This window comes from Corvus moneduloides, chromosome 6 (assembly GCF_009650955.1).
Source record: "Corvus moneduloides isolate bCorMon1 chromosome 6, bCorMon1.pri, whole genome shotgun sequence".
In the NCBI taxonomy this organism is placed as follows: Eukaryota; Metazoa; Chordata; class Aves; order Passeriformes; family Corvidae; genus Corvus; species Corvus moneduloides.
In genome coordinates, this window is record NC_045481.1 from 61,686,890 (window position 1) to 61,710,850 (window position 23,961).

A 23,961-nucleotide genomic window follows, 5' to 3' on the forward strand; every position below is an offset into this window, starting at 1 on the left:
AAAGATGAACAGGACTCTTCCTGTTGCATTTTCAGACATCTGTGTTGAGTTTCAGTTGCTAAATCCTACTTGGCTCTTACTGTTAGTAAATTACTGAACAGATTTGGCTTCACACTAGTTTAAGTCAGATGGTGATAGGAATTAACATTCAGAATTCTTCACTGACTATCGGTAAACCTCAGCTTCCCTATTTCTTTCAAGACATAGAAACAGACACTTTTTGCCCCAAACCTTCAGAGTATGAGTTTATCTGAAAGAATGCTCTCTGTTTGGGCAAAAAGGAGTAGTTACACTTAAATAATGCAGTGGAGTACACTGAGGACTGAGTCTCCAGCATTGGTTCTTGGTTTCTCATGTGGATATGTTGGGGTTTGTTTATTGAAACATCCCACCCCTGCCCAGCAGACATCTGTTTGCCTATTGTTAGCAACGTGCTGTTTATACTGTGCTTTTAATTTAGGTTTGCTTATTTATAAATAGACCTTTTAGCTAGATTAAATTTGGAATTTATTTTAAGTTTCCATGTATTCGAGGGTGAATTTTGCTGCTGTTAAATTTGGGGTGAAATTTGCTGCTCTTTTACTGCTTAATGATATTCCATCCATCCCCTTAATAAGCAGATTTGATGAAGTCCGAAACTCTTGTTTTTTATTTTCCTTAGTTTATTTGCAGGAAGAATGTTTGGTGACTGCACAGAAATGCCTTCTATTTGTTTTAACAGTGGCTGATGCCCTGAAACAGGAGCTAGTGATTATTTTTCCCTACTCTTGTGCTGCTGTGGACAGATGTCTGACAGTGGGTTTATTAATGCTTGGGGTGCTCTAGTCTAACCTGCAGCCTAACAAACAGGCTGTATATAAGGTGAAAAGAGCTATAATCAAAACAAAGTATTTAAAAATATGTATTTAGAGCCAGGGGAACATCACATATATACTCTCATCAGTGTTTGCTTGCCTGTAGCCTCTGGTACCACAGGCAGTGTCTTTAGGTATTCAGAGAATTCTTCCTCTGCTGCCTTTAATTTTTTTCCTCCATTCTTTCTAAGAGTATAACTAAAAAGGGCTTTGAAGGTGTTTGGTAGCAGGACTTAAAGATTCGATGTGGCTACATAATTGCAATTCCATTTAAAAAAATAAAACCTCCTGGCTTTTTTTTTTTTTTTAAGATAAATATGAATTAAGAGCACAATTCCCTGCCCCTTTACAAATTCTTAGTGTTTTAATGCCCACTGGGCTGAGACTTTGTTTCATCCTTTCTGTAATTTGTTTAGGAGAGTTGAATGTTGGTTTTATTCACTATGGGTTTTGATCAGAGAATTAAGAGGACACATTGTGTTTTAATAGATGTAGGCCCCTTATAGTTAGGAGTGTTGTCAGAGACCTTGAATCTTAGGAAAGAACATTTTAAGTGCCTATTAGTATCTTTTTCTTCCTCTCCCTGAGTTAGCATTGCGTTTCAGAACTGCATTAATATGCTCCACAATTGAATTTGGGGATTTACTTTTTAGTTTTCCATTTTTAAAGGAATATGACAAAGGTCTTTGTGTAAGCTGCTTGTGGCAATTTAGGCAGCTTAAGTCACTTAAAGTCTGTAAGGCTGACTGGTATCTGTTGACGCATATTAGAAAATACCATAATCTCTTGTGTGTATGGATCTCAAACTGCAAATACTGAGGAGGGATAAATTTGTGTTGTGTGTGTCAGGTAATCTGGATGCTCATAACTTTCCAATGTCTTTTTTTTTTTTTTTTTTTTGTAATCCTTCTGTGGGTTCCCCAAGTGTAAATGTAATGTAATTCTTGCCAGGAAAAATGTTTTCACATTCTCTGGGCTGAAAGAATTATTATTTTGCTACTGAATGGAGTGAGTTTTTTATTCAATTTGACTTTTTCACAGAGGCACAGGGAAGAAATATTTCCACATTTTGGAAACTCCAGATGATTGTGTAGGGAGCTGAATCCATATCTGTAGGTCATTTGAGGAGATTGCTCTGGGAGTTTGGATATTTAGAATTGGAGGAGTGTGATTACAAGTCCAAGGTAATGCTCACTTTGTTTTGATGTGTTGTTTTTCTCTGAGATGATGTGAGTAGTTGGTTCACTTGTTTTTTTGCCCATGACCTTTATCTGTTTCAGACTTGACCTTTGGTTTCAGTGAGCTCTGCTGAAAATCAGCTCCTTTCTCCTCATCAGCCTGACAAGGCTCTGCAGCCTGTTCCTACAGAGGCCAGAGCTGCAGCATTTTTCAGAAGAGAAGCTTTGTTGCTTAATCTTCCCTTTTGAGACTGTTCCACAGTGGCCTTGAACTTTGCTCGTGTGTTTACACTCATGTCTACTGAGGATATGGTTTTTGAGGATGGTTGTGAAGATCTTAAAGAGGAGTATAATTTTGGTTGGATCTGAAATATGCCATGGCTATTGATGGATATATATAATAAGAACAGTCAACACATTCCTGTAATTCATCTGTCTTCTGGTTATGTTTTCAGAAAGATAAATATCTAGAATTAGTCTTTTGTTCTGCGAATTTTTTGAAGTGCACCAAGGTTCAAGTCCATGCTGGGTGGAGCTCTGAGCAACCTGGTCTAGGGGAAGGTGTCCCAGCCCATGGCAGAGGTGAACTTTAATGTCCCTTCCAACCCAAACCGTTCTAGGATTCTATGAGTCCTTAATGAAAAGATCCTTACACGAGCAGTATTGAGCATAATCAGGGTATCTTCAGGACAGATTTTAAACAAGGACTTGTTTAAAGGGCCATGTGGAAAAAAGCTTGAGAAATTTCATTTGTGACCTTTTGAGTTTTGTTAAGGAGAAAAAAAGAACTTCTCTTTGGAAAAAATGCCTTTTTTTATTTGTTGTGATAGGAAAGTGGGCAGCTCTTGGTTTTATTTTTCAGTTTAATTAATTTTTTTCTCCTTTTTTTTTTTTTTCCTCTGTAGAACAGTAGTCTCTCTTTGGGTATGGTCTGAGCCATGCTGTGTTTTGCCTTACTCCTATTGCTAGTACATGGCAGAGTTTGGTATTCAATTGTAGAGAAATATTCTGAAGCACAGTGCTTCAGAATATTTTTTAATCCTACCTCTCATATAAATGCATATAAAATTTGGTTCTATACACTTAAAACATTGTTTTTAGAGGCACATTTACCTTTTATATAGAATGGCAGGGTAGATTATCTGGTAAAAATGAGTAAAGCATGGAGATTGTTAAACACTCTACTGTTGAGAGAAGTGAGATTTGGATTTCCCTACCTCAAATTTACAGAACAGTGCACAGTATAAGGATTTAATTATATAAGCCTATGGAGCTGAGTAATTTATGTAGTTAAAAAAGCCAAACAAAACAAAACCACCTTAAGATGTGCAGTTTCACACAATTCAACAAAGAATTTCTATGTTGGCCTGTACGAAGTTGAGACTGGTTTGATGTAGGGTTGAAAGATCTGTGACTGTTCATGTGAAGAAACTACCTTGCAGTTGATGAAGTCTGTTAATGATTGTCTTCAACACTGACAGTGTCCAGTGCTGGGAAATGGGGTTTATTTTTAATTACTTGAAAAGGAATTTTGGCCACCAAAATCCTTGGTGTAAAAGCTAAATGCTCTTCCATGTGGAGAGGGCTCACTCAATAAAGAGGATCATAAATTCTTGTTGTTTTAGTGGTGCTGGATCCATGGTTATCTCAACAAATAGTGACTAGTTTCTTTAAACTATTTTTGAGTTTTCAAGCACAGTCATGAAAAGGGGGAGAGAGAGAGATCTGAAAGTAGAATTGCTCATTTGCTTCACAGAATGCCTGATGTGAAAGTTTTTTCACGGTGCAACCCCAAATTGCCTTAAAAAAGGAAACTGGGCGAAAAGGAAGTTCGGTACACATCTGAAGGGACTGCTGTCTTGATCAGTGGCAGGGTTTAAACTGTGGATTTGTGGGTTTGAGTTGTGCATTCTCAATTGTCCTGTGTGAGCCTGTGACAATTATTTAGCAATATATACTTTTGCCAATAGAATGTTAGAGTCAAAACACTCATTTTCTTTGCATTCCTATCCGTAATTGGGAAACCTGTGAGCTGAACATGCTGGGAGCCATGGGGCTCTGTTAACCTTGCTGAACTAATAGTACCAGACCTAAATTCAATTATTTGCTATGCTTTTCACTGTAGCTTCTGCTTGTGGATTTGCTGTTCCCAGTGGGAAACTGGACTCTGTAATTTTACATACTTTAAGGTTCTGTTGTGTAGGTTATTTAAAGTCCTGGATGCATCTCACGCTTGAATCTCTTGCTTCTACTGGGATTTAAGGCATGGGCTGCTTTGGAAACCTGGAAGTAAAAGAAACTTCTGATCCAAATTAAAAATTAATGAATGGGATTCTCTTGTTAAGAGTTCTTCAGATAATCTAATTTGGATGTAAAGAGTGATGCTGCACCCAGGAGACCCAAGGCTGGAAGAGTAGAGCCCGTGTGATATTGGATGTCTGGGTGAATCTGGTTGGGCTTTCCACATCTTTATGCCTGTGTTAAGGTAAACTCCTAATTTCAGATTATCCCCTCAAAGCTCTCTCTGCTGTAGTACATTTGGGGGAATGACTAAAAGTCTGGTTTAGATAACTTCAGGGATGCCTTGGGATACCACTGTGAATCTTTTTGTTATTCTTGAGTAATGTATTTTTCATACAGCATGACCACCTTTTTGTAGTTCATGGGAAAAAGCTTGGAAGGTCATAACATTCTTTTAGCCTTATGTTAAAGAGCATGAGGCAGGTGCATCCAGTAACTTATTTCTTTTAAAACATGCAGCTTGAGTTTTCAGAATGTCTTTGGAGGGTGTGGTTCCACACCATTATCTTCCAAAAGCTGAGTCTTTGTCTCGAGAAATCTGGAATTACTTTGCTTCATGTAAAGTGGAAATGGAACAGCTTTTTAGGATTTTAGCTGTCCTTTTCCTCTCCCAGGGTCTCGTTTATGCTGATACTGATGTTGGTGTAACTCCGATCCCATTGGAACTGCAGTTTGTGGAGTCTTCATAACCCTCTCCTGAATTTTGTGCAATGGTTATAAAAGATTAAGTCCTGGGAAGTAGAGGAGGAGAAATGGGCCAAGCATTTCTTTTGTCTCAACAGAGTTGGAGGCTGCAGGGCTTCCCTGTTGCGTCATCTTTCCCTTGCTTTTAGTCCAGTGTGGAATAGGAGCTTCACAGGTTCCTCACCACCCCATCCTTCAGTTCAGCATTTGTTAGTGGTAACACCATATTGACAGTCTGCACCTGTCTTTTATTCATTTATTTATTTTTCATTGATTGATTGATTTTTTTTTTTTTTTTTTTTTAATTCCTTCTCTGCATTATGGCATTGCTCATCCCCCTGGTTTCCTTCTGCTGTCTGGGTTCAGGTAGTTATCAAGTTAAGAACTGTTCATTGTGGATTTTTTTTTTTTTTTTGGGTGGCAGACAAAAAAAAATTACTTTGAACTTAAAAAGGCTTTAACCTTCCCCCTAAAACAGCTCTTCAATGCTTAATCTGTGATGCTGATCTTTTTTCTAGTTTTTTCTGTGTTTAGATAGCAGGCATGTCTGTCATAGGACCTAGACTGTGGTTTTTTCGTGTGGATTTTGGAATTGCTTTGTTTTGGAGTATTTGTTAAAATGGAACAACTTTTCCATGGAATGGTCCAGTAGCATTTATTCAGAATATCACAGATTTGGACATATTTAGCTTCAGTTAGCCCAATAAATCCACTCAGCCTGTAAACTGGGGTGATAGAGTACAGAGAAATAGGAAAAACAAAATGTGACGAGCTGGTAAGTCGAATTTCCTGCTGAAGGCACGTATCTGTCCTCAGTGAGTATTACTTGCTTAAACAAGTTTGAAATTATAAGACTGAAGTGTGCATTGCTTGGCAAAAATAATAAATACATATATATATATAAAATAGGAGAGCACTGAGGGGGAAGTGCATGCTGGTGCTTGTTTAATGAGGGTGGCTTGGCCAGCCTTATTCAGATATTCCCAAGCATTCCTTCTTAACAGAGTGTGAAAAATGTACTTTTCAGCTGCTAGCCACAGAACTAAAGCTGGCAACCAGAGGCCAAGATGAACGATTAGAATAGGGCAGGGCCTCAGCTGCTGCTCACAGTTTTTGCAAGCAGGAGTATCTTGTCGCTGAAATAATTGTGCATGATGGGTCTTGTCCCGGGTCTGTTGGTAAAAAACTGAGCAGTATTAGTCATGTGAGATGACTAGAATGTAGTATGTAGGGTTGAAATAGTTCTTAATTTATAAAAGTCGTAGGAATTTAATATTTAATGCCAGCCAGGCCAGAATTGTGCTGTTTCTTGTGAGTGCAGTATGTTTAGAGTTGATGTGCAGAAAAAGATTTATTTCTTGCCCAAGTAAACTTCCAGTTCAGTGTGTTTACAACTTAAAAGATTTTGCTATAGCTGCTCAGTCTCCAGAATGGGGGGGGTCCCAGGAAAATTACAGAGCTTCTTAAATCTTCCCAGCACATCTTGCTGTTCTACAGTTTGGTATCCCCAAGGAGCATGGCATGCTGTGCCATCCAGTGTGGAATCCCAGGAAATCTTGAGCAGCTTTGTGTGAGGAGAGGAAAAACTTGACTGAAATCTCTCTACTGTCATATTAAAGATGGAGACTGGTTTTGTCCCATACCTCGTCAAACTAGTAATGCAAGATTCTTGCTCTTTAATTAAGTACGAGTGTATTCTCCTTTTGCCATAGTGGGTATGGGTGTGGGTAGGTTTCTTCACTGACATGAACTCCAAAAATGGAGATGCCTAAAGCTACACCTAAGAAGTTGTGCTGCTGCTTTACTGTATTAGTTCCTAATCAAAATAGACTAGGCTGGGGGTGCAGGAATGTGGTAACTCGGATTGTGAAACCCTTAGAATTGACTGATTCAGAGTCTCACTGAGGGGCAGTTGTTTTTCTAACACTCCCCAAGTATTGTAGGCTTACTCTGTGTTAAATTAAGGTGTTACTCTGGAATATTGGTGGTTGGAGTGGTACAGTATTGGAAAGGATTACTTCGTTATCAACCATTCTCAACAGTTACTGCACAAAGTAGCCATACACATCCCAAGTTGAAAAGCCTGTTCTTCGATGATGACTAAAGTTTTCCTGATGCATATTTTAGCTGATCTTGGACATTTTTCCAAGGAAAACAAGCTGGGTATGGTTCTGAATACTTTTGTGCCTTATCTGCCCTTTCAGGGGGCGTATTCCTGTACATTGAAGAGCAGCTAAGGTGGAACTCCTTGCATAGCCACACCACAATGAAGTGATTGGAAGAAGGTTTTCTGCTACCATTGCATATGAATAGATGCCAAGTTTCATGCAAGTCTGAAGGCTGCTTCTGCATTTGCTGTGCTTGCTGCTAGGCAGCTGTCACCTTCCAGCTCTTGTAATGCTTCAGCTTTTGGACTTCCTTACTCAGAAGATCCATGGTGTTGCCTGAATAGAGGCAACATTTCATAAGTATTTTTTACAAAGGCAAGTGAACAAAATAACTTAAAACTGGTATTTCAAGTTAGTGCTCAGTATCTTCATTTCTTGTTAATCCTCTGTGCATTCTGCTAACTTGCAGGGTTTGCCCCCTCAATTGAATATTTGGAGAAAGCCCTGGGGGGAAAACCAGGTACTTCAGTAGAGTTTTTCACTGGTTGATTTGATACACATCTGTAGCTTTAAAAGGTGTGTAAAAGGCTGGGATCAAAACCAGGTTGTATCTGCTCTGGCTTAACTGACCACCCTGTGTGATCTATCCTACTTTGAACAAGCTGTGTTGATTTGTTAAGGCTCATGAAAAGATTAACAGACTATCTGGAGAAATTGGGGATTCTGAACGTTTTGATGATCCCAAGGCTGGTTACAGAAAATGCAGAGCAAACTGCAAGTCGTAATAGGAGTGACTGGATGAGGTTTTCTGACTTGTTTGAACAACCTCACGTTCTCTTTCCTTCGTTTCCCGGACTACAAAGCAGTTGTAGGATGCAGCTGTGGCTTGGTTTTGCCTCGCAGCACATGAGCTGCAAACAGGCTTGTAGGGACTGCGTGTTGCATGTGTGACTTGTGTTCCCCATGCTGGATGGATGGATGGATGGATGGAGGTCTGGGTATAATGGAAGAGCCTGGAAGGTTGCCCTGTGTCCCTTGCAGTCCAAAGCACGGTGTGTGATCAGGGAATGTTGGCTCTCCAGTGATGCACAAAGATCTGGTTTTGCACGAGGCTTTGCCCTTGTCCTTGTGTACATAACAGCGCTGTTCTGCTGGGTTTAGGGGAAGTGAAATGGGGGAGGACAGGCAGTAAGGGTTCTGCTGGTCCTGGTTTGGACAGGCTGTAGTTAATGATTCCAGCGTGTCTTCGACCTCTGCTCTGCTCCATGCACAAGGGTTTGCAGGCTCCCTCTCCAGACTTTGCTGCTGTGTGTATGAGGTCTGAGCAGGGATTCATGTGGTGAAAGCAAAACCCCTCGTCCTCTGAGGAGCAAGAGGCTGGATCCAGGTTTGGGTTCCGGTACTTTTACGCCCTGCACCCCAAATAGGATGTGTCTGTCAGAAACGTGTTTGTTAGATTGGGGAAGGGGTGTTACAGGGGGAAGAACATGGAGCTGGTGTGTTTCTACCTCCCTTTTCCTGCTGCTCCTGCGTTCCTTTTGCCAAGCTGCCAAATCCCACCTTTCCCCATTGATGTTTCCTTGCACTTCCGGAAGCTCCCAGTGCTGAAGTCTGGATTTTGTGCTGTGTAGTTCAGGCTCAGGGCACGCTGTGCATAAATTTAGGCAACTCACTCAGGATGGTAACTGGGAACCTGCTTATTGCCATGGAGACTTGGGCTTGCTATAAGCTTTTCCATTTTGCTCTTGGGCATATGTTTGGTACCTGCTGGCTGTGAGCGAGGAGTCCTTTGGCTCTTTGCTTGTCAAATGCCAGGCAGTTGATTCTGCTTCCAGCTCCAAAGGGGACTGGGAACAGCGAGAGTTTCATTCCAGAGCAATAACATTATGCAACTGTAAACACGTTAAAACTTAATTGCCCGTTTAGGATTGAGCAGCGTTAATGACAAAGCCTAGATAGGTCAATCCAAGAGGGGCATTTGAAGAAGACCTGCTAAAACAAAGGACTGGAATGATAAGAAGTGACTCAGGTTTAGTATTGATCACTGACTGGCAGCTGGCAGCAATATTCACTAGAGTGTTTTCATGCAGTCTTGCAGTTTCTGAGAAAAGAAAAAAATAAAAAAGGGTTTTTTTCGAAGAAAATACAGATTTTTGAGAGTTAACCAAAGGTGATATTAAACCTTTTCAATATCTCAATGCCACTAGTTGGAAGGGGAGAAATTTTTTTTGACAGTAAAGAAATCTGCACCTCTGTTTTGGTGGTTGTCTTTTGAGTTATAAAACATTTTATGCATACACAGAAATAGGAAAGGAGGTCAATACACGAATTATGTAATGAGCTCCAGTGTGTTCTCACTCTGGTGGGTAGTTAGCTCCACTTGGAAAAACAGCTACTTTGAGCATGAAAAGCCTTTCCATGTTCCGAAACACAAGGATTTGACATACCCATATTTTAATATTACTTGAAGTATTCTCTTACACTCCCTCTTAAGTTATTGGGGGCTTTGAGAACAAAAGCTAAACTTGATTCATAGAACTGATTCTATTAATGCTTGAAATAAGTTTTATGTTTGTAGTTTAGTCAATTCAGGTTGCGTGATGCTTACTGGAAATTAATTTCATGAGGTGAAAAGGAAAATATTTTTCTTTGCACAGTCTAGGCTGATTTTTCTCTTTCCCATTAGCACAGGCCAGAGATATGGAAAGGTTGAAAGCAATGTGTATTATTACATGGAACAGGCAAAGCATAATCTCTGTTGGTGGTTGGTTGTTTCTGGATTTGCTGTTGTGTGTAACTCTGTTCTTTTTCCAAGGCTGGATTTAATGGTGAAAACAAGTCAGTTTTCTTTAGTTTTAACTCTCGATACCCTTGAACTGTTTCATCATTTCATTGTTTTGATTCTTAGCCCAAAAAACCCCCAAAACAAAGCTGTGATTTAATAGGTACGAAAATTTGCTTGCTAGGAACTTTCAAATATATTGGAGGTCTTGGTCACTGTGTGCTACCTAAACCCTTCAGTTTAAAATGAAGTGACTGTGAAATACCCTAGGAATAAGCCTAGATATTTTACATTTTCTTTGCTTGTTTTGTTGAAGACTGTATATTTGCCATTTCCATGCAGTCATCATTTGCAATAATTGTGGTTTATATGGAATACAAACATCGTGATGGAAACTTATCTCAGATCCCATTGGTTTTCACCCCTGATGTCCTGCACTTCCCCCAGTTGTCCTTTTCCTGCTCTCTTTAGCTGCTCAGATTTGTGAGTGGGTTGCTTGGTATTCAGTCTACAGACCAGAATGATAACAGTAAACCAAAATATCACTTGGAGATTAAACAGATCAATTCCAATCATATATTTTGGTCAGAGATGTTCCTAAAGATGCAACAGTCACAACTTCATCTCTCTATTGCCTGAAGTTACTACTTTAACAGTATTTAATAATATTTGATGAATTTAAAATATTTCTCTTTTTTTTATTACATATATTTTCATCATTTATATAAAGTTTCTGGGTACATGGTTGCTTGTAATCCACGATTCCTTGTGCACTCAAGTGGTGTTCCATTTTCTTGTGGAATAAGGTTTTTTGTTTGTTTTTTTTTGCTTGATCAAATTCCAACCAAATTTAGTTTTTTGTAGAGCATCCCTAATACCCAACTTATAATATAAGACTTATAGGAATTACCTCTGTTTCCTTCAAGTGTTTCCCTAGGTTAAATACTCTCTTCCTGTCATGTAGCATTTAGTGGTCTGTGATGTGCTATCTGTGAGACCTATGAGTTAGGTTTGTAGTAAACATGAAGGGAACCTGTTCCCTGAAAGCCGTAATGTTCCTGGACTGGGATCTTGGAAGTTCCCAAGTGTGTCAGCTCAGCCAGGCTTGACAGCTCAGCACTAACAGATCCAGCTTTTGGAAGGATGTTTATATTGTGGCATCTAAAATACTGAAGGCTGAAGGTCGGTTCTGAAGGTTGAGGTAGAAGAAATGCTATTGTTTTAAAAAATCGTGGAGCTTGAGAACAAAAAAAAACCCCAGAAAATGTATTACTGAACAAGAACCAACTTACTTGCTCCATGTGGCTTTTTGTTGAGAATATTTATTTCTGGCAGCAAGAGTGATGTGTTTGGAATGATTCAGTTGGGTCAGAAAGTTACTTTCTTCAGTAAACATTTCAGTTTAGTGTAGAGGATGGGTGTTTGCCAGAATGTTCTAATCAGCAGGGAATATTTCCCTGGTAAATTCAGCACTCTTCCACTGATTCGTGTGAGTGCTCTGAAGTGCTTATTGCGAGTTCCATTCTTGTCAATCCCCAGCACTGTGTATTTATTATTTTGATGGCAGCCAGAAACAGAGCAGAACTTCATTCTGTTGTTCTCAGTCTTCTTAATTACAGAAAAGTAACACAGCTTTGTGGACAAGTAAGAAAGTTTCTCAGGATTCTTTCCCTTTTCTTTTAATTCTTTCTGTACATTCATCTAATGCCAAGGAAGAAATTATGAGATAACTAGAAATTTTTTGAGATTATAAAGCTGCAGATGGTTTCTCTGCTTTTGAACTGCTTAAGGAAATCACAGATTGTCTGCCATTGAAGGTAAGTATTAAAACTAGAAAGGACACGTCTTTTGGCAGTGTCAACTGAAACTAAGGACGTTCAAATGTTCTTTCTTAGGCAGCTCACGGGACTCAAAGCAACTTTATTTTGTCAAAACAAACAGCACTGGAGGTGTTATGCAATGCCAGAAATCCCTGTCAGTGTGTTTATGCAGCAGCAGTATAAATTCCTGTGGGCACTCTTGCTTTGGGTCATCTGACAGTGTGATGGCTCGTGTCACACTTGGGATCTAGTTGTGCTACAGTTTGTGTTTGCACAGAAGTATGCAGTGGAATAGAACTCTCTGTCCTATAACCATCTAAAGAGTGAATAGATTTCCTTTCAAATGTACAGCTGATTTTCATGTGGGGAAGCTCAAACAGATAAAAATATATATATTGATGCTATGCAGTAGTTTTAAGTTGAGAAAGGATGATGAGACAGTGTTTGGTAGTCCTTGCTGTGCTCTTCATCCTGTTCTCAAAACTGGAGATAGAGGTCGGAAGAATAGAAAACTTCCCATGTCGGTCCAGTGTCATTTGGAGAACTGGGAAATATTGATGTTTCTAAATGTTAATGTTGGCATTTTTGAGGTTTTTCAAAGAACTCTTCTTACATTGCTATTAATTTGAAAGGGGAAGCACACCAAGGAAGTAAGTTCATACCAAGCTCTTCTCAGTAGTCCATGATTACCTAATCTGTAACGGTAATGGAAACTGCCAGTGAAACATGGAAATTTTGGGTTCTGGTTTACCTGAGCTTGTGTGAGAGCAAAAGGGGGGAGTGTGCTGCCAGTTCCCTGGGAGTCTTGGAAGCTCCCACAGGTGGGATGTTGAAGGTACAGGGAAAGCTTGGATGTGAAGGAGCATTCTGAAGGGAAAGCTTGTAGTAGAGTCAATTTTTCTGTCAGCTCCAGCAAAGCTTGAAGTAGGTTTTTCCTCTCTTGGTTTACCTTGCAGTCAGGACCCTTTTGTAATTTGCTTTGTGTGTGTAAAAGTTCTGGTAGCTGTATTTACAGAGCAGGTTGTTTTGGAAGTATTTTCAGGCCATGTTGAAAATAATAGGCCGTTTTTTTTAGGAATGTAAATGAAATACTGCAATAAAATATTTATGTGAATGTAATTATTAAGTGTGTTAGAGAAATCAAATAATTTAGTGGTTGAGAAAGGAAAATAAATTAAGACTTTGCAGGTTTTTTGCTGATTAGGCAGAGGGACTGAAACTTTTTTCCAATGAGCAGGTTTTTATTTAGGAACAGGGATTATAGGGATGGATTCTGCATCTGTGGTGGTGGCATTGCTGTCTTTTTCACAGCAACTTTTAAAATCCTGGTACGTTAGTAATTCCAAAGGAGTTCACTCTAAATGTGTATTGTGCAACATACTTTTTGTCTTTTCAGTCATGTGAATATTTTAGAACAAAGTTTACCAAATGAATATTGGAAATTGCAGTGTCTTTTGACCGTGTCTGCTTATTTTTAGCTGCATGTTAGAATTTGCAGATGTGCTTAGTATAATTAATTGGTTGATGTGGCCTTTTGTTTTTAAGCATGTGCTTTCTGTCGCTTTGAATTTTGCTGCAAAACAGCTCCATCTTAAGCTTTCACTTGATAAGCAGCTCCTGGCTGATAAGCAGTGTGTCTGCAAAGTTTGGAAAATGCAGAGAAGCAGCAATTGTGTCTCCACTTAGCTGGCTATTTGTGTTCACCACGTCCTGCTAATCACCAGTTCAGCTGTACAAATCTATTGTTTGTTAGGCAAGTCTCTTGTTATGAGTATTTTCCTTATTTTAGACAACAGAAAGGAGTATTATTTGCTGGCATTTCACTGTTTTCTTATCCAAGTGCTCCTGACGTGTTCACCAGCCACTGGAGTGACTGAGGCATATTTATTTTCCCATTATAAGTTGCATTGACAACAGGAGGGCTGCTTTCTCGAAAGGCTCTTTTCTAAAGGATGGACTTGTTCACATTCACACTTCCAATTCTCGTTTCCAGTGTGATTCAGATTAGAACTTAAATTTTGCCAGGGTAGATAAAGTTACGCTTTGTGTTTGCTTCTAAATGTGGTGTATAGTTGTACCTTTTGCTCTATTCAGAGTATGCTCCCTGCGTTGATAGAGCATTTAAATGGCTTTTATGTTAAGTATTTTTAGTGAGGCTGTTGGTAGGGAGGGGAAATGGTCTAGGATGCAGTGGCTCTTGCAGATATTAGTGCAGTCATTTCCTGACAGAAAGCCAAAACTGTGGGAAGATACTCTCTCATATTGACTGTGTAGTAATAAGCTTGCAGTGAGTGACGTGAGTTAGCTCCATTCCTGTTCCCTGATGACACTTCACTCTGTACTATTTCACTTTGGTTGGGTTTTGTTTGGTGTAATCTTTATTGAATTTGAAGGGCGAGCCTTGTGAGGGCTTTGAGCCCCCAGGCTCAGCTTTCAGAAAATTCTGATTCTAATCCTCGGAGATTCCTAGCAGGACTGTAGGGAAAGGGCTGCTTCATTCCCTTTTGTGAGATCTGAGGGAAGGCATGAATGAAATTCCTGTGTTTAGCTGTATTCTGGTACATGCCAGGATTATGCATTGTTGCTCACAATTAAATACTGACTTGAAATTTGTCATGTTTTTTGGTTTCTTTATTTTGCTCTGCTTAGTGCTCTGTTTTTTCATGTCTCCCTCAGCAGTAGTTTAAAAAAACAAACCAAAACACACAAAGCCAACAACTCTTTGAAACCGTGACAAAGTGTGTGACAAATATGTTTTTCCCTTCGCTTACCAGGGAAACCCCAACTCATATGATTGCCTTGAGACACAAACAAGTTTTCAAAAGTCCTGGTCGACCACCTTTTCTCTTTACAGTTGGCAGCGTAAAGGTTTTAAGTGCTTGAACTGAAGCTGGCTTAGCCTGACTCTATAGTTGTATTGGCTTTACACATCTGAAATGAATGCTTCAAGGAACTGTCAAGTGTTCATATGAATCTACTCTCACTGTGTCCTGATATTTGACGTGCTTATGTTTCTGTCTGGTTTGTTCCAGGAATTTGCAGCGCTTACAAAAGAGCTGAATGTATGCAGGGAGCAGCTGCTTGAAAGGGAAGAAGAAATTGCTGAACTGAAAGCAGAAAGAAATAATACGAGGGTCAGTTCCTTGTCTTCCCCAAGCTCACCATTGTTAAAGCATCCAGCGACAAGGAGGGAAACACTGAGTGTTCAATTTGAAAAACCAGGAGTACTTTTCCCCTGATACTTGTACACAAATCCCCATGGAAGTGCAAATGTGTGTGTGTTGATTGAGAAGGTTTGGCAGCTTGTGCACAACTCCAAATGCTGCTGTGCAGAATCAGGAAAAGCTTGTAAGACTGCACCACTATCTGCCATCCAGATTCTTGTTGTTAAAGTTTTGTAATCCTGCACCTCTGGGATCAGAGGAGCAGAGTGGGCAGGTTGTGGTGATCAGTTTGAGCAGCTTACACTGCTAATACAGCTCAAATGTTAAAAACGATTTTTACACTCAGTACAGTATCTTTTGTGTCTGAAATTTGAAGTTTAGAACTCTAAACTTGATGTTTTAGGAGGCAAAGTTTTCTGCAGTTGTACAGAACAGGAATAAACATTGTTCCTTTCTTTTTTTTCCTTTTGCTTTAGCTGTTACTGGAACATTTGGAGTGTCTTGTCTCCAGGCACGAGCGATCCCTCAGGATGACTGTTGTGAAGAGACAAGCTCAGTCTCCAGCAGGAGTTTCTAGTGAAGTAGAAGTTCTCAAAGCACTAAAATCTTTATTTGAGCATCATAAAGCCCTTGATGAGAAGGTAATGAAATGTTGTCCCTAGCATCTTTTCATCCTGTTTCCTTTGTGTGGGCCAGGCACTGAAGTTGTAGAAATCTCTGAAGTGTAACTACATCAGTAACTGCTCTCCTAAATTAAGATGCTGCCCTTAACTAAAGCAAGGTGCTGTGGTTTATTCAAGTGCTTCATTAGTTGTGTTAATGTAAACTCAGCATGGCTCAGGAGCAATATATTTGCTGTAGGAATGCACACAGCTGCTTACCTGTACAACATCAAGATTTATCCTTTTGATTATCTAGTAAAGAAATGGACTAGAGAGAGGAGGAGGAAGGGAATCTGGTTACACTGGGATAGAAAGGAACTCCTCCCTTCAGTGGTGCCTGATATTAGCAGCAGGATATGCAACTGCTGAAGTTCACTGTGAATTTTGTTGCCAACTTCCAGTTTACCTAACTTTGTGACCCTTGTATATAAAATCTGGCAAATGATTTTAAGTGGAATTTTGCCTGTTCTTCCATGTTGTAAATGAGCAAAAGCAAACACAGTCTGTGCCTTGCAAAAGGACAAGCAAATTCTGGGTGTGTTTAATTCTTTAATGCTTAAATATACAGGTCATGTTGCTTATGACAAAAAAGAAAAAGCTAGATTATAAGATACACATTATTTGGCTATCTTTTTTTGGTAGCATGTGTTAGTACTGACTCCAGATGAAGAAGGTTTCTAAGTGTAATGGAAATAGCATTATTATCTGTAAAGGCATGGCAGCAAGTGAAATTGTTTTCGTTTTGATTTGAATGATTTCAAATAATTTGAAATTACCCTTTCAGGTAAGGGAGAGGCTACGAGTAGCACTTGAAAGATGTAGCTTATTGGAAGAAGAACTAGGTACTACACATAAAGAGGTAGGTTTGTGTCTTAAAAGGAGGCTTCATGTGTCCACTGTGGGTGTTTCAGTCAATATTTGTACAGAGTAATTTATTAAGTTTCACTTTCACTTCTTGCTTTTGATTTCTTGCCAAATGGAATAATTGTTAATTTTTAACTTAGCTGCTTTGAAAGAGCAGGAGAGGAAAAAACCGAACCTCAGCCTCCTGGCACCCTCTCTGCCCCCAAAAAACCCAACCAAAAAAACCCCAACCAAACCAACAAAAAAAGTTCCTTGCCTTTAAAATAAGGGTTTGCAGTGGCATAAGGTATTTGAGTGCCTGTGCCAGATTTTATTAATACATATCTGGCAGTAGAATCAGTAATTGTTGTTTTGCTCCTTTGCTTTTGCAGCTGTTCCTTATATTATTAGTGAGAAAGGAATTGACTTGAAACATGTGTCTGTAAACTTTTCTTTTAGTTAATGATTCTGAAAGAGCAAAATAATCAGAAGAAAACACTTCCAGATGGGATGCTGGATATAAATCATGAACAAGAAAATACACCTACTACAAATGGGAAGGTACAGCTATTTACTTTGCTTAGCTGACGTCTGATTTTTAATCATTAACTATAACATTTTAAATTTAAACCATAATAAAATATTTTTGAGTGATCATCTAATTAAAAAGTCTTAGTTATCAAAACTTCAGTTTTTGCAGTCTATCCAATAATAAAATTATCTTTGGGGAGGGATGTTTACAGGTGAGTAACAATTCGTTTTCCAGTCTTATTTGCATCATGCTAATACACTTTTTTTTCCCCTGTTTAACAGAGATCCTCTGATGGTTCATTATGCCACGATGAGAACCTTGCTAAAGTGATTGAACTCCAAGACATCATAGATAAGCAAAACAAAGAGCAGACACAAATGAAAGAACGCCTCACTGCTTTGTCCAGCAGAGTAACCGAGCTGGAAGAAGATCTTGACACAGCAAGGAAAGACCTAATAAAATCTGAAGAAATGAACACAAAGTTACAGAGGGATGTACGAGAGGTGAGGAAAGAGCTGTCAGAATCTGGGCAGTCACAAATGCCATTGCTTTATAAAACTGTAGTCTCTTTCATGCTCCAGTTGAACCTTTCTGCTGTTTGAATGTCTTTGGTTTGATAGATGGGAAGAAAATGGTTTTTTGGGACATGATGTTTGTCTGGTTTTTGTTTAAAAGACCAGTCACTTAAAAGATTTTGTCTTCAGGATAACTCTATGACTAACTAGATATTTCATTAATGTATTAGTGATTTAGCATTGCCAGCTTCAGCATGTTCTGGAAGAGATGCTTGATCTTGTCATACATGCTCAGCTTACTCCTGATGCTTCCATTTTTAAAAGATGCACTTGGTTGAGGAATCCCTTGAATTTCAGTGGTGTGGTTGACAGTTCCTGTCACTGCTGAATCTCTAATCTCCAAGGTCCCACACATCCTTATTAGATAGAACTTAGTTAAACCCAGGAACACTCTCTGACCATCCCCAGAAAGTCAGGATTTGCTGTGTGTGTACCATTGGAAAGGTAAGTAGCAGATCTGGGGTGTAAGATAATAAAGACCAGCGGTTTTTAATCATTCACTGTTTTTAAAAAGTCATTTCTTTCTACTTCATTTTCTGCTGAGAAAAATAACAGAAATACCTGGTTGTTTTTTTCAGTTTTTATTTGATCACTAAATAATTCTTTCTCAAATTCTGACTTGTGTCCCAGACTCTGGCCCAGAAGGAGGACATGGAGGAGAGAATCACCACTCTGGAGAAACGCTACCTCGCTGCACAACGTGAAGCTACATCCGTGCACGACCTCAATGATAAACTTGAAAATGAAATTGCCACTAAAGACTCCATGCACCGACAGGTTGTGGTTTCAAACGAGATGAAGTACACTTTGCTCAGCATAACGCTAATGGAGATAATTAATGTTCATGCTGTGCTGAAGCACTTTGCTTTTAGGAAGATAAATATCAGCTGTAATGTGCTGTTATTAGTGATTGTTTTTCAGGAGCTGGAGTTGTACATTGTAGAGAGTTTTACCCTGGGAATAAAGATGGGACACGGTTTTACTGGGAAGGGGAAATGGTTTTGAGAAATTTAGTGCACTTCATCTTGGGGCAATAGGGCTCTTGTCCCTATTCTGGATTTTTAAGTTGCTGTATGTGTATCCAAGCATCTTAAGTTTTGTGGCTGAGAATTACTCATTCTGAGCTAAGCTTTTAAGATCTGCATAGTGTATAGTGACTTTTACAGGCCTTAGTGAGGGAGGAAGTTTGACAAGTGCTTGACATGAAATAGTCCAACTTTATAAACCAGAAATGATTGTTTAGCCAACCACTTTCTAACTGATCACTTCTTTAACTCTCAACACTTGCTGGCCATAATGTTGTGCAGAGTGAAGATAAGAACAGGCAACTGCAAGAACGACTGGAACTGGCTGAGCAAAAGCTGCAGCAGACCCTGAGAAAAGCTGAGACTTTGCCAGAGGTGGAGGCTGAGCTGGCACAGAGAGTTGCAGCACTTACAAAGGTGAGGTGGTGGCACAGTGTCCTCCAGGCTCCCTTCTCCATTGGTGTCCCACTGCAGGAAATCCGTTCCTAGTGTTGGCTTGGTTACAGTTGGTTTCCAGTTTTCCCACAAATAATTCAGAAAATTTTTATGTTTATTTCCTACTTTTTTTCCGTTGATCTCTCTGAAAACTCTCTGATTTATTTCTTAAACTTTTAATCTCTTTTTTTTAGTTTCTGCTCTTTGGAACTCAAGTGGGTTTTCTGTTAACTCTTTCACATCATAAAAATACATCTCTGAATTATTATTTTGGTGCTTTTTATTAAAATTATTCAGTAATAGGTATAAAGTCTTCTAAACATGAACTGTTTCGGAAAGGGAAACCTAAATTTCTTCCACTGCTAGCTAAGTGAAGCAAGTGGGGAGCGAGAGAAGTTGTGGTACTACCAAACATCAAGATTTTTAGAGGGCTAAAAATGGAGTAATGAAGTCTAAGGAACTAGATTTAGTTAACTACAAATGAGCCTTTTCAAGTGTGTGTGCATGTTTTCTTTCAAAGCCTTAGTTTCATTTCTTTCCCTGTTATCTTTCCTGTCCCTAACTGGCTCTGTAGTCTGACCTTTTGTCTCCTGGGAGCTCTGCTGCTAAAGATGCTAAAGTTTTGGAACTTGCCACCAAGCTTAGGAAGGTAGAATTTGTATATTAGTCCTTGTCTCTGCTTGCTGCTTTCTGCTTTGCCATGATTACTAACAAAGGGTCCCATCGTCCAGGCTAGTGAGGAGAAGCTGCAAATGCACTTAGTTTTTACTTTTATTTGTTTTTTAGTTTTATTTCTTGGGGGTATGAATGAACTTTGCTGTTGCAAGCTCATTTGCAAGTAGGAGTTGATTCATGGTACTTAGAGGTGAGAGGTGTCATCATTTTGCTACTTCCCATCTGAACTCTTGCAAGGTCCTTTTGGTGACAGAAAAACATCTGTTCTGCTTTGTCCTTTACCATAAATGGCAGTTGTGCAAAAGCATGTTCGAAATATTCCTGTGCCTCAGTGTTTCTGTGCTTTTGAAACCTAAAAAAACCCACCCAAATTCTAATTTTGCTCTCAACTTGACAGGCTGAGGAGAGACACGGCAATATCGAGGAGCGACTGAGACAGATGGAGGCACAGCTTGAAGAGAAGAATCAAGAACTGCAAAGGGTACTGCACATAATTTTGACAAAGATAAAAAGCTGAAAGAAAGAACCTAATCCTCTTCAGCAAAGCTGGTTTTATTTCTCGGCTTTAAAATAAAGCCAGAGTTTAGGCTGGCTGATAGCTGTGAGATTTGAGTCACTGTACTGTGGCTAACCTTAAATCTCAAGGAAAATGTGCTGGAAGTCTCCAATGAAAGTTTGAAAAACCTTGCTGAATTAAATGACTATGGGCAGATTGTTTCCTGGGTTATAAATGATGGAATCCATTCTGAATTGTGCCTTTCTAAGATTTTTTTAATGTAGGCTTAGATTTTTAAACTTCTTATCTTGGATCACTTATTAAAGACTGAAGTGTCCCTCAGACTCCCTTTACAGAGCTCTGGAGGCACATGCAGTGTTCCTCTTAGGAAAAATATTGCTGTTAAAGAAAATGCATTTGGATTAAAGAGAGCTTGCTGCCTTCATAACCTGGAAGTTGCTGGAGATACTGCAAATTTGGGGTTTTTTCAGCAGCTTTTTTGTATCTCAGGCTAGACAGAGAGAGAAGATGAATGAAGAGCATAATAAACGTTTGTCAGAAACTGTTGATAAGCTCCTGTCTGAATCCAATGAAAGGCTCCAGCTTCATCTCAAGGAGAGGATGGCTGCCCTGGAAGATAAGGTAACAAGTCACATTCCAGTACTGAATGTGTAATTCTGTAATGATTTGTGCATATTTTGCAGTGTGTCTGTAACTTCAGCAAATAAACACAAACACCTTATTTATAAGTAGTTTCTGTTAAGACTCTTTTTTTTAGTGTGGATTTGGAAAATATGCTCTTAAAAGTCATTATTTGAGGTTGTCCCTGGGCACTGCACTGCAGTGTTGAGAAGGCAGCTTTTAAGAAGCTGTATCCTTTTTTGGGTAAAAATTTGCACTCGACTGGTGCAGATTGCATAAAAAGGCTCATCCAGTGTAATACAGGAAGCCTGAAGTGCTGGAACTTTGACCTTTCCAGTTCAGTTTCCTTTGTTTCCCACTGCTTTTGGCTGTTCCAGTTCCCCTGAGTCATTGTGGGATTCCTGCAGTTCTTCCCAGGTAGATCGTTTTGAGACTCGTTTATATGAGGTGACTGGGCTGTTCCTGCATTGTCAGTGCACATCTTGGAGCTTTGCCCTGCACTCAGGTCATCTCTTTTGACACACTTTTTCACTCCTTTTCTTCCCTTCTACTTTTGGATCTAGGTCCTTACGGATTCTTCTTCCATGCACACCTTGAAGTTAGATCCCTAACTTCAAAGTGTCTTCTAAAGTGGCACTTTGCTTGATGCTGACTTTGAATTGCTTGGTCTTGGATTAAAAAAATACTTGGTTTCTTTTACTAGAGGGTGAAATGACCATCTGGGGAAATGTTTCAGGAAAAGCTGAGTGTCTTTGATTTTAAAGTCATGGCAATAAAATGCTTTGGAACCTCAGTGATGTTCCCAGACTCTTGCTGAACGTTTGCTTCCTCTTGCATTCGTGCCTAATGCTTGAATAATGGGTGATGCCTTTGGGTTGACCCTGTCTCCCTCTTATCTTCCAAACCATAACTACATTTGTGAATAATGAGGAAAATCTACTTGTCATTTGCTGTAGTTCACAGCTTCTAGAAAAGTGTTCTTGTTGAGACTTCCAGCTCATTCTTTTATGCTAAGTTGGGAAGAAACATGCAGGTAAAATTTTAAGACTTTGTTCTGATCATATGGTCTTTTTTGAATGACTTTGAATTATTCCATAATTATTCCTTTTTTTTTTACTAGTTAGACTTTGTCAAATGGAGCCTTAAAAGGCTGCTATTGCTATTAAAGATTTATGGAACCAGTACTATTACCAAATCCATTATTTAGAGTGCTGTACACCTGGAAGGATAAGCCTTCAACTATAACCAAAGTGAAATGATGGAAGCAGTCAAGGATCTGTAATTTTAAGATGCATTTGTGTAGTGTTGACTGAATTTTTTTTGATACTCGTCATGGTTATGATTGAAAAGTGTAAAGCAGCTTATGAGTGACTTAATTTGTGATGCCTTTTGTTTCAGAATTCACTTCTTCGAGAAATTGAAAATGCAAAAAAACAAATAGAAGAACTTCAGCATGAAAAGGTACACTCTGCATTTCTGAAATATTATCTTGGAACTTAATTGCTGCTTTGCTACATAGCAGGATCAGATTTTAATTCCCCATAAAACTTAACATTTCCTGCTCTGTTTAAGAGAAAGGAGCTGTTACTGGTTATTTTATGGTATTGTGTGCCACAGTTTTAGGAAGATTTTATAGCTAATACATAACCTTTTAGTCCAAGGCTTAACACACTTTTGAATCTGTGAAGTGCCTGGATATGTTGGCAGTTAGCCAAAGTGTGGAGATTGTGTAGAATTTTTATACTGTTGTACACATGACCTTGAACAGCAAAACCAAACGAGAAATACTTTTAATGTTGGGCATTTTTCCATGAGGTTTTCTCAAAGCATTGAATATCTTGAAATGCTTGTGCAACTGCTAACATTTTTTTTTTTTAAGTTTTAAGAACTGGGGAGCAGAGGGAGAAATATTTATTAGACTTGGCTGCTCCTTAGCAATAGCAGCTGCCTGGTGTTCTGCTTGTCCTGGAAATGACAAGGTCCCTCCTTACAGATGTTCATCATCAGCCACTTTTTATTTTATTTAGACTTTCGTTGTTTTCTCATTCATTGGATCTCTCTGCGCAATTCAGGGTTTCTAGAGCCTGTAAAAATGTTCAAGTTAAAAGTAAGTGCTGCTAGATCCTTTTGTGCAGAGAGCTTGAACAAATCTTCTTGTTTCTTATTATCACCACTTAATTATAGTAACCTTAGTAGCAAGTGAACTTTATTTCATAGCTGTTTTTAAAATACATATTGTCATTACTAGAGTCAGGGTAGAGAGGCAGCAAAATGATTCTGGGCTGCCCTTTTGTGACAGTGCTGTATGGTGTGTAGCAAAACTAATGTTTAAATAGTTGAAGGGTATATCTTAAAATCTTTTATTTCCAAGTTGCAAGAGAAATGAGATAAAAAACCTAAAGGTTAGTTTATGAATTTGTATTTGACACTAATTTTTTTAAAAAGCCTATTATACATTTTTTCTATTTATTTTTCCAGGATCAGCTTGTTTTAAATGTTGATGCATTAAGGGCTGAAAATGACCAAGTGAGACTCAGAGCCACATCACTTCATCATAGGTACCAGTAGTAGTTTGGGTTTTTTCCTCTTTTCTTTAAAATCACTATGCTGAAGACAATTTTGTCTATTATAAGTGCAAATATTTTTGCGACTATTTACAAAATTCATTTTTATAGAGCATATAAAGCAATTTTTATACTGCTCAAAAAACATACTTAAAAACAATTGGCAGTGGTGGGACAAGAGGAATCCTTTGGGGGACTTATTTTTGGTTTCCTTCTCCCTTTGTAAGGATGAAATGTTGGTTTTGTGTTCCAGCAGACCAGATTTCAGGTTCCCTGTGGCATCCTCCTCTGTGGGGGACAGTCACACAGAGTCCTACGGCACCTCCTCCGTGCTGAGGCGGCCCCAGAAGGGCCGTTTGGCTGCTCTCAGAGACGAGCCCTCAAAGGTAAGGAAGGAAAATACAGACAGCACTGTGACAGCAGAACAGATTTGTTCAATGCATGAGGCTAATCAGGTGAAAGGAGGTTTGAGAATTGGGAGTACCTGGCAATAAACTCCTGGATTTTATAGGTCCAGTGTTACCAACTCATGACCAGCTGCTGGTGTTTTTAATTGTTTGCAAATAGTTGCAAGACTGCGGTTCTGAACTCCAGTTTTGGGGGTTTTTTTAATTTTTGTTT

At 39.1% G+C, this 23,961-nt stretch overlaps 1 protein-coding gene across 11 annotated transcripts in view; it reads left to right on the forward strand.

Moving 5' to 3' along the window:
- Positions 1 to 23,961, forward strand: part of PPFIA1 (PTPRF interacting protein alpha 1) — a 53,742-nt gene that overhangs the window by 6,445 nt on the left and 23,336 nt on the right. For 8 of the 11 annotated variants that reach the window (XM_032111000.1, XM_032111007.1, XM_032111005.1 and 5 more), the window contains exons 3-14: positions 14,760 to 14,861; positions 15,368 to 15,532; positions 16,338 to 16,412; positions 16,856 to 16,957; positions 17,210 to 17,431; positions 18,134 to 18,280; positions 18,811 to 18,945; positions 20,036 to 20,119; positions 20,645 to 20,776; positions 22,175 to 22,237; positions 23,255 to 23,334; positions 23,594 to 23,726. In XM_032111000.1, coding sequence (XP_031966891.1) covers positions 14,760 to 14,861; positions 15,368 to 15,532; positions 16,338 to 16,412; positions 16,856 to 16,957; positions 17,210 to 17,431; positions 18,134 to 18,280; positions 18,811 to 18,945; positions 20,036 to 20,119; positions 20,645 to 20,776; positions 22,175 to 22,237; positions 23,255 to 23,334; positions 23,594 to 23,726 — 1,440 coding nt within the window. Of the gene's footprint in view, positions 1 to 14,759; positions 14,862 to 15,367; positions 15,533 to 16,337; positions 16,413 to 16,855; positions 16,958 to 17,209; positions 17,432 to 18,133; positions 18,281 to 18,810; positions 18,946 to 19,537; positions 19,613 to 20,035; positions 20,120 to 20,644; positions 20,777 to 22,174; positions 22,238 to 23,254; positions 23,335 to 23,593; positions 23,727 to 23,961 lie in introns of all 11 variants that reach the window. The other 3 variants (XM_032111003.1, XM_032111004.1, XM_032111010.1) reach the window with 2 other exon arrangements.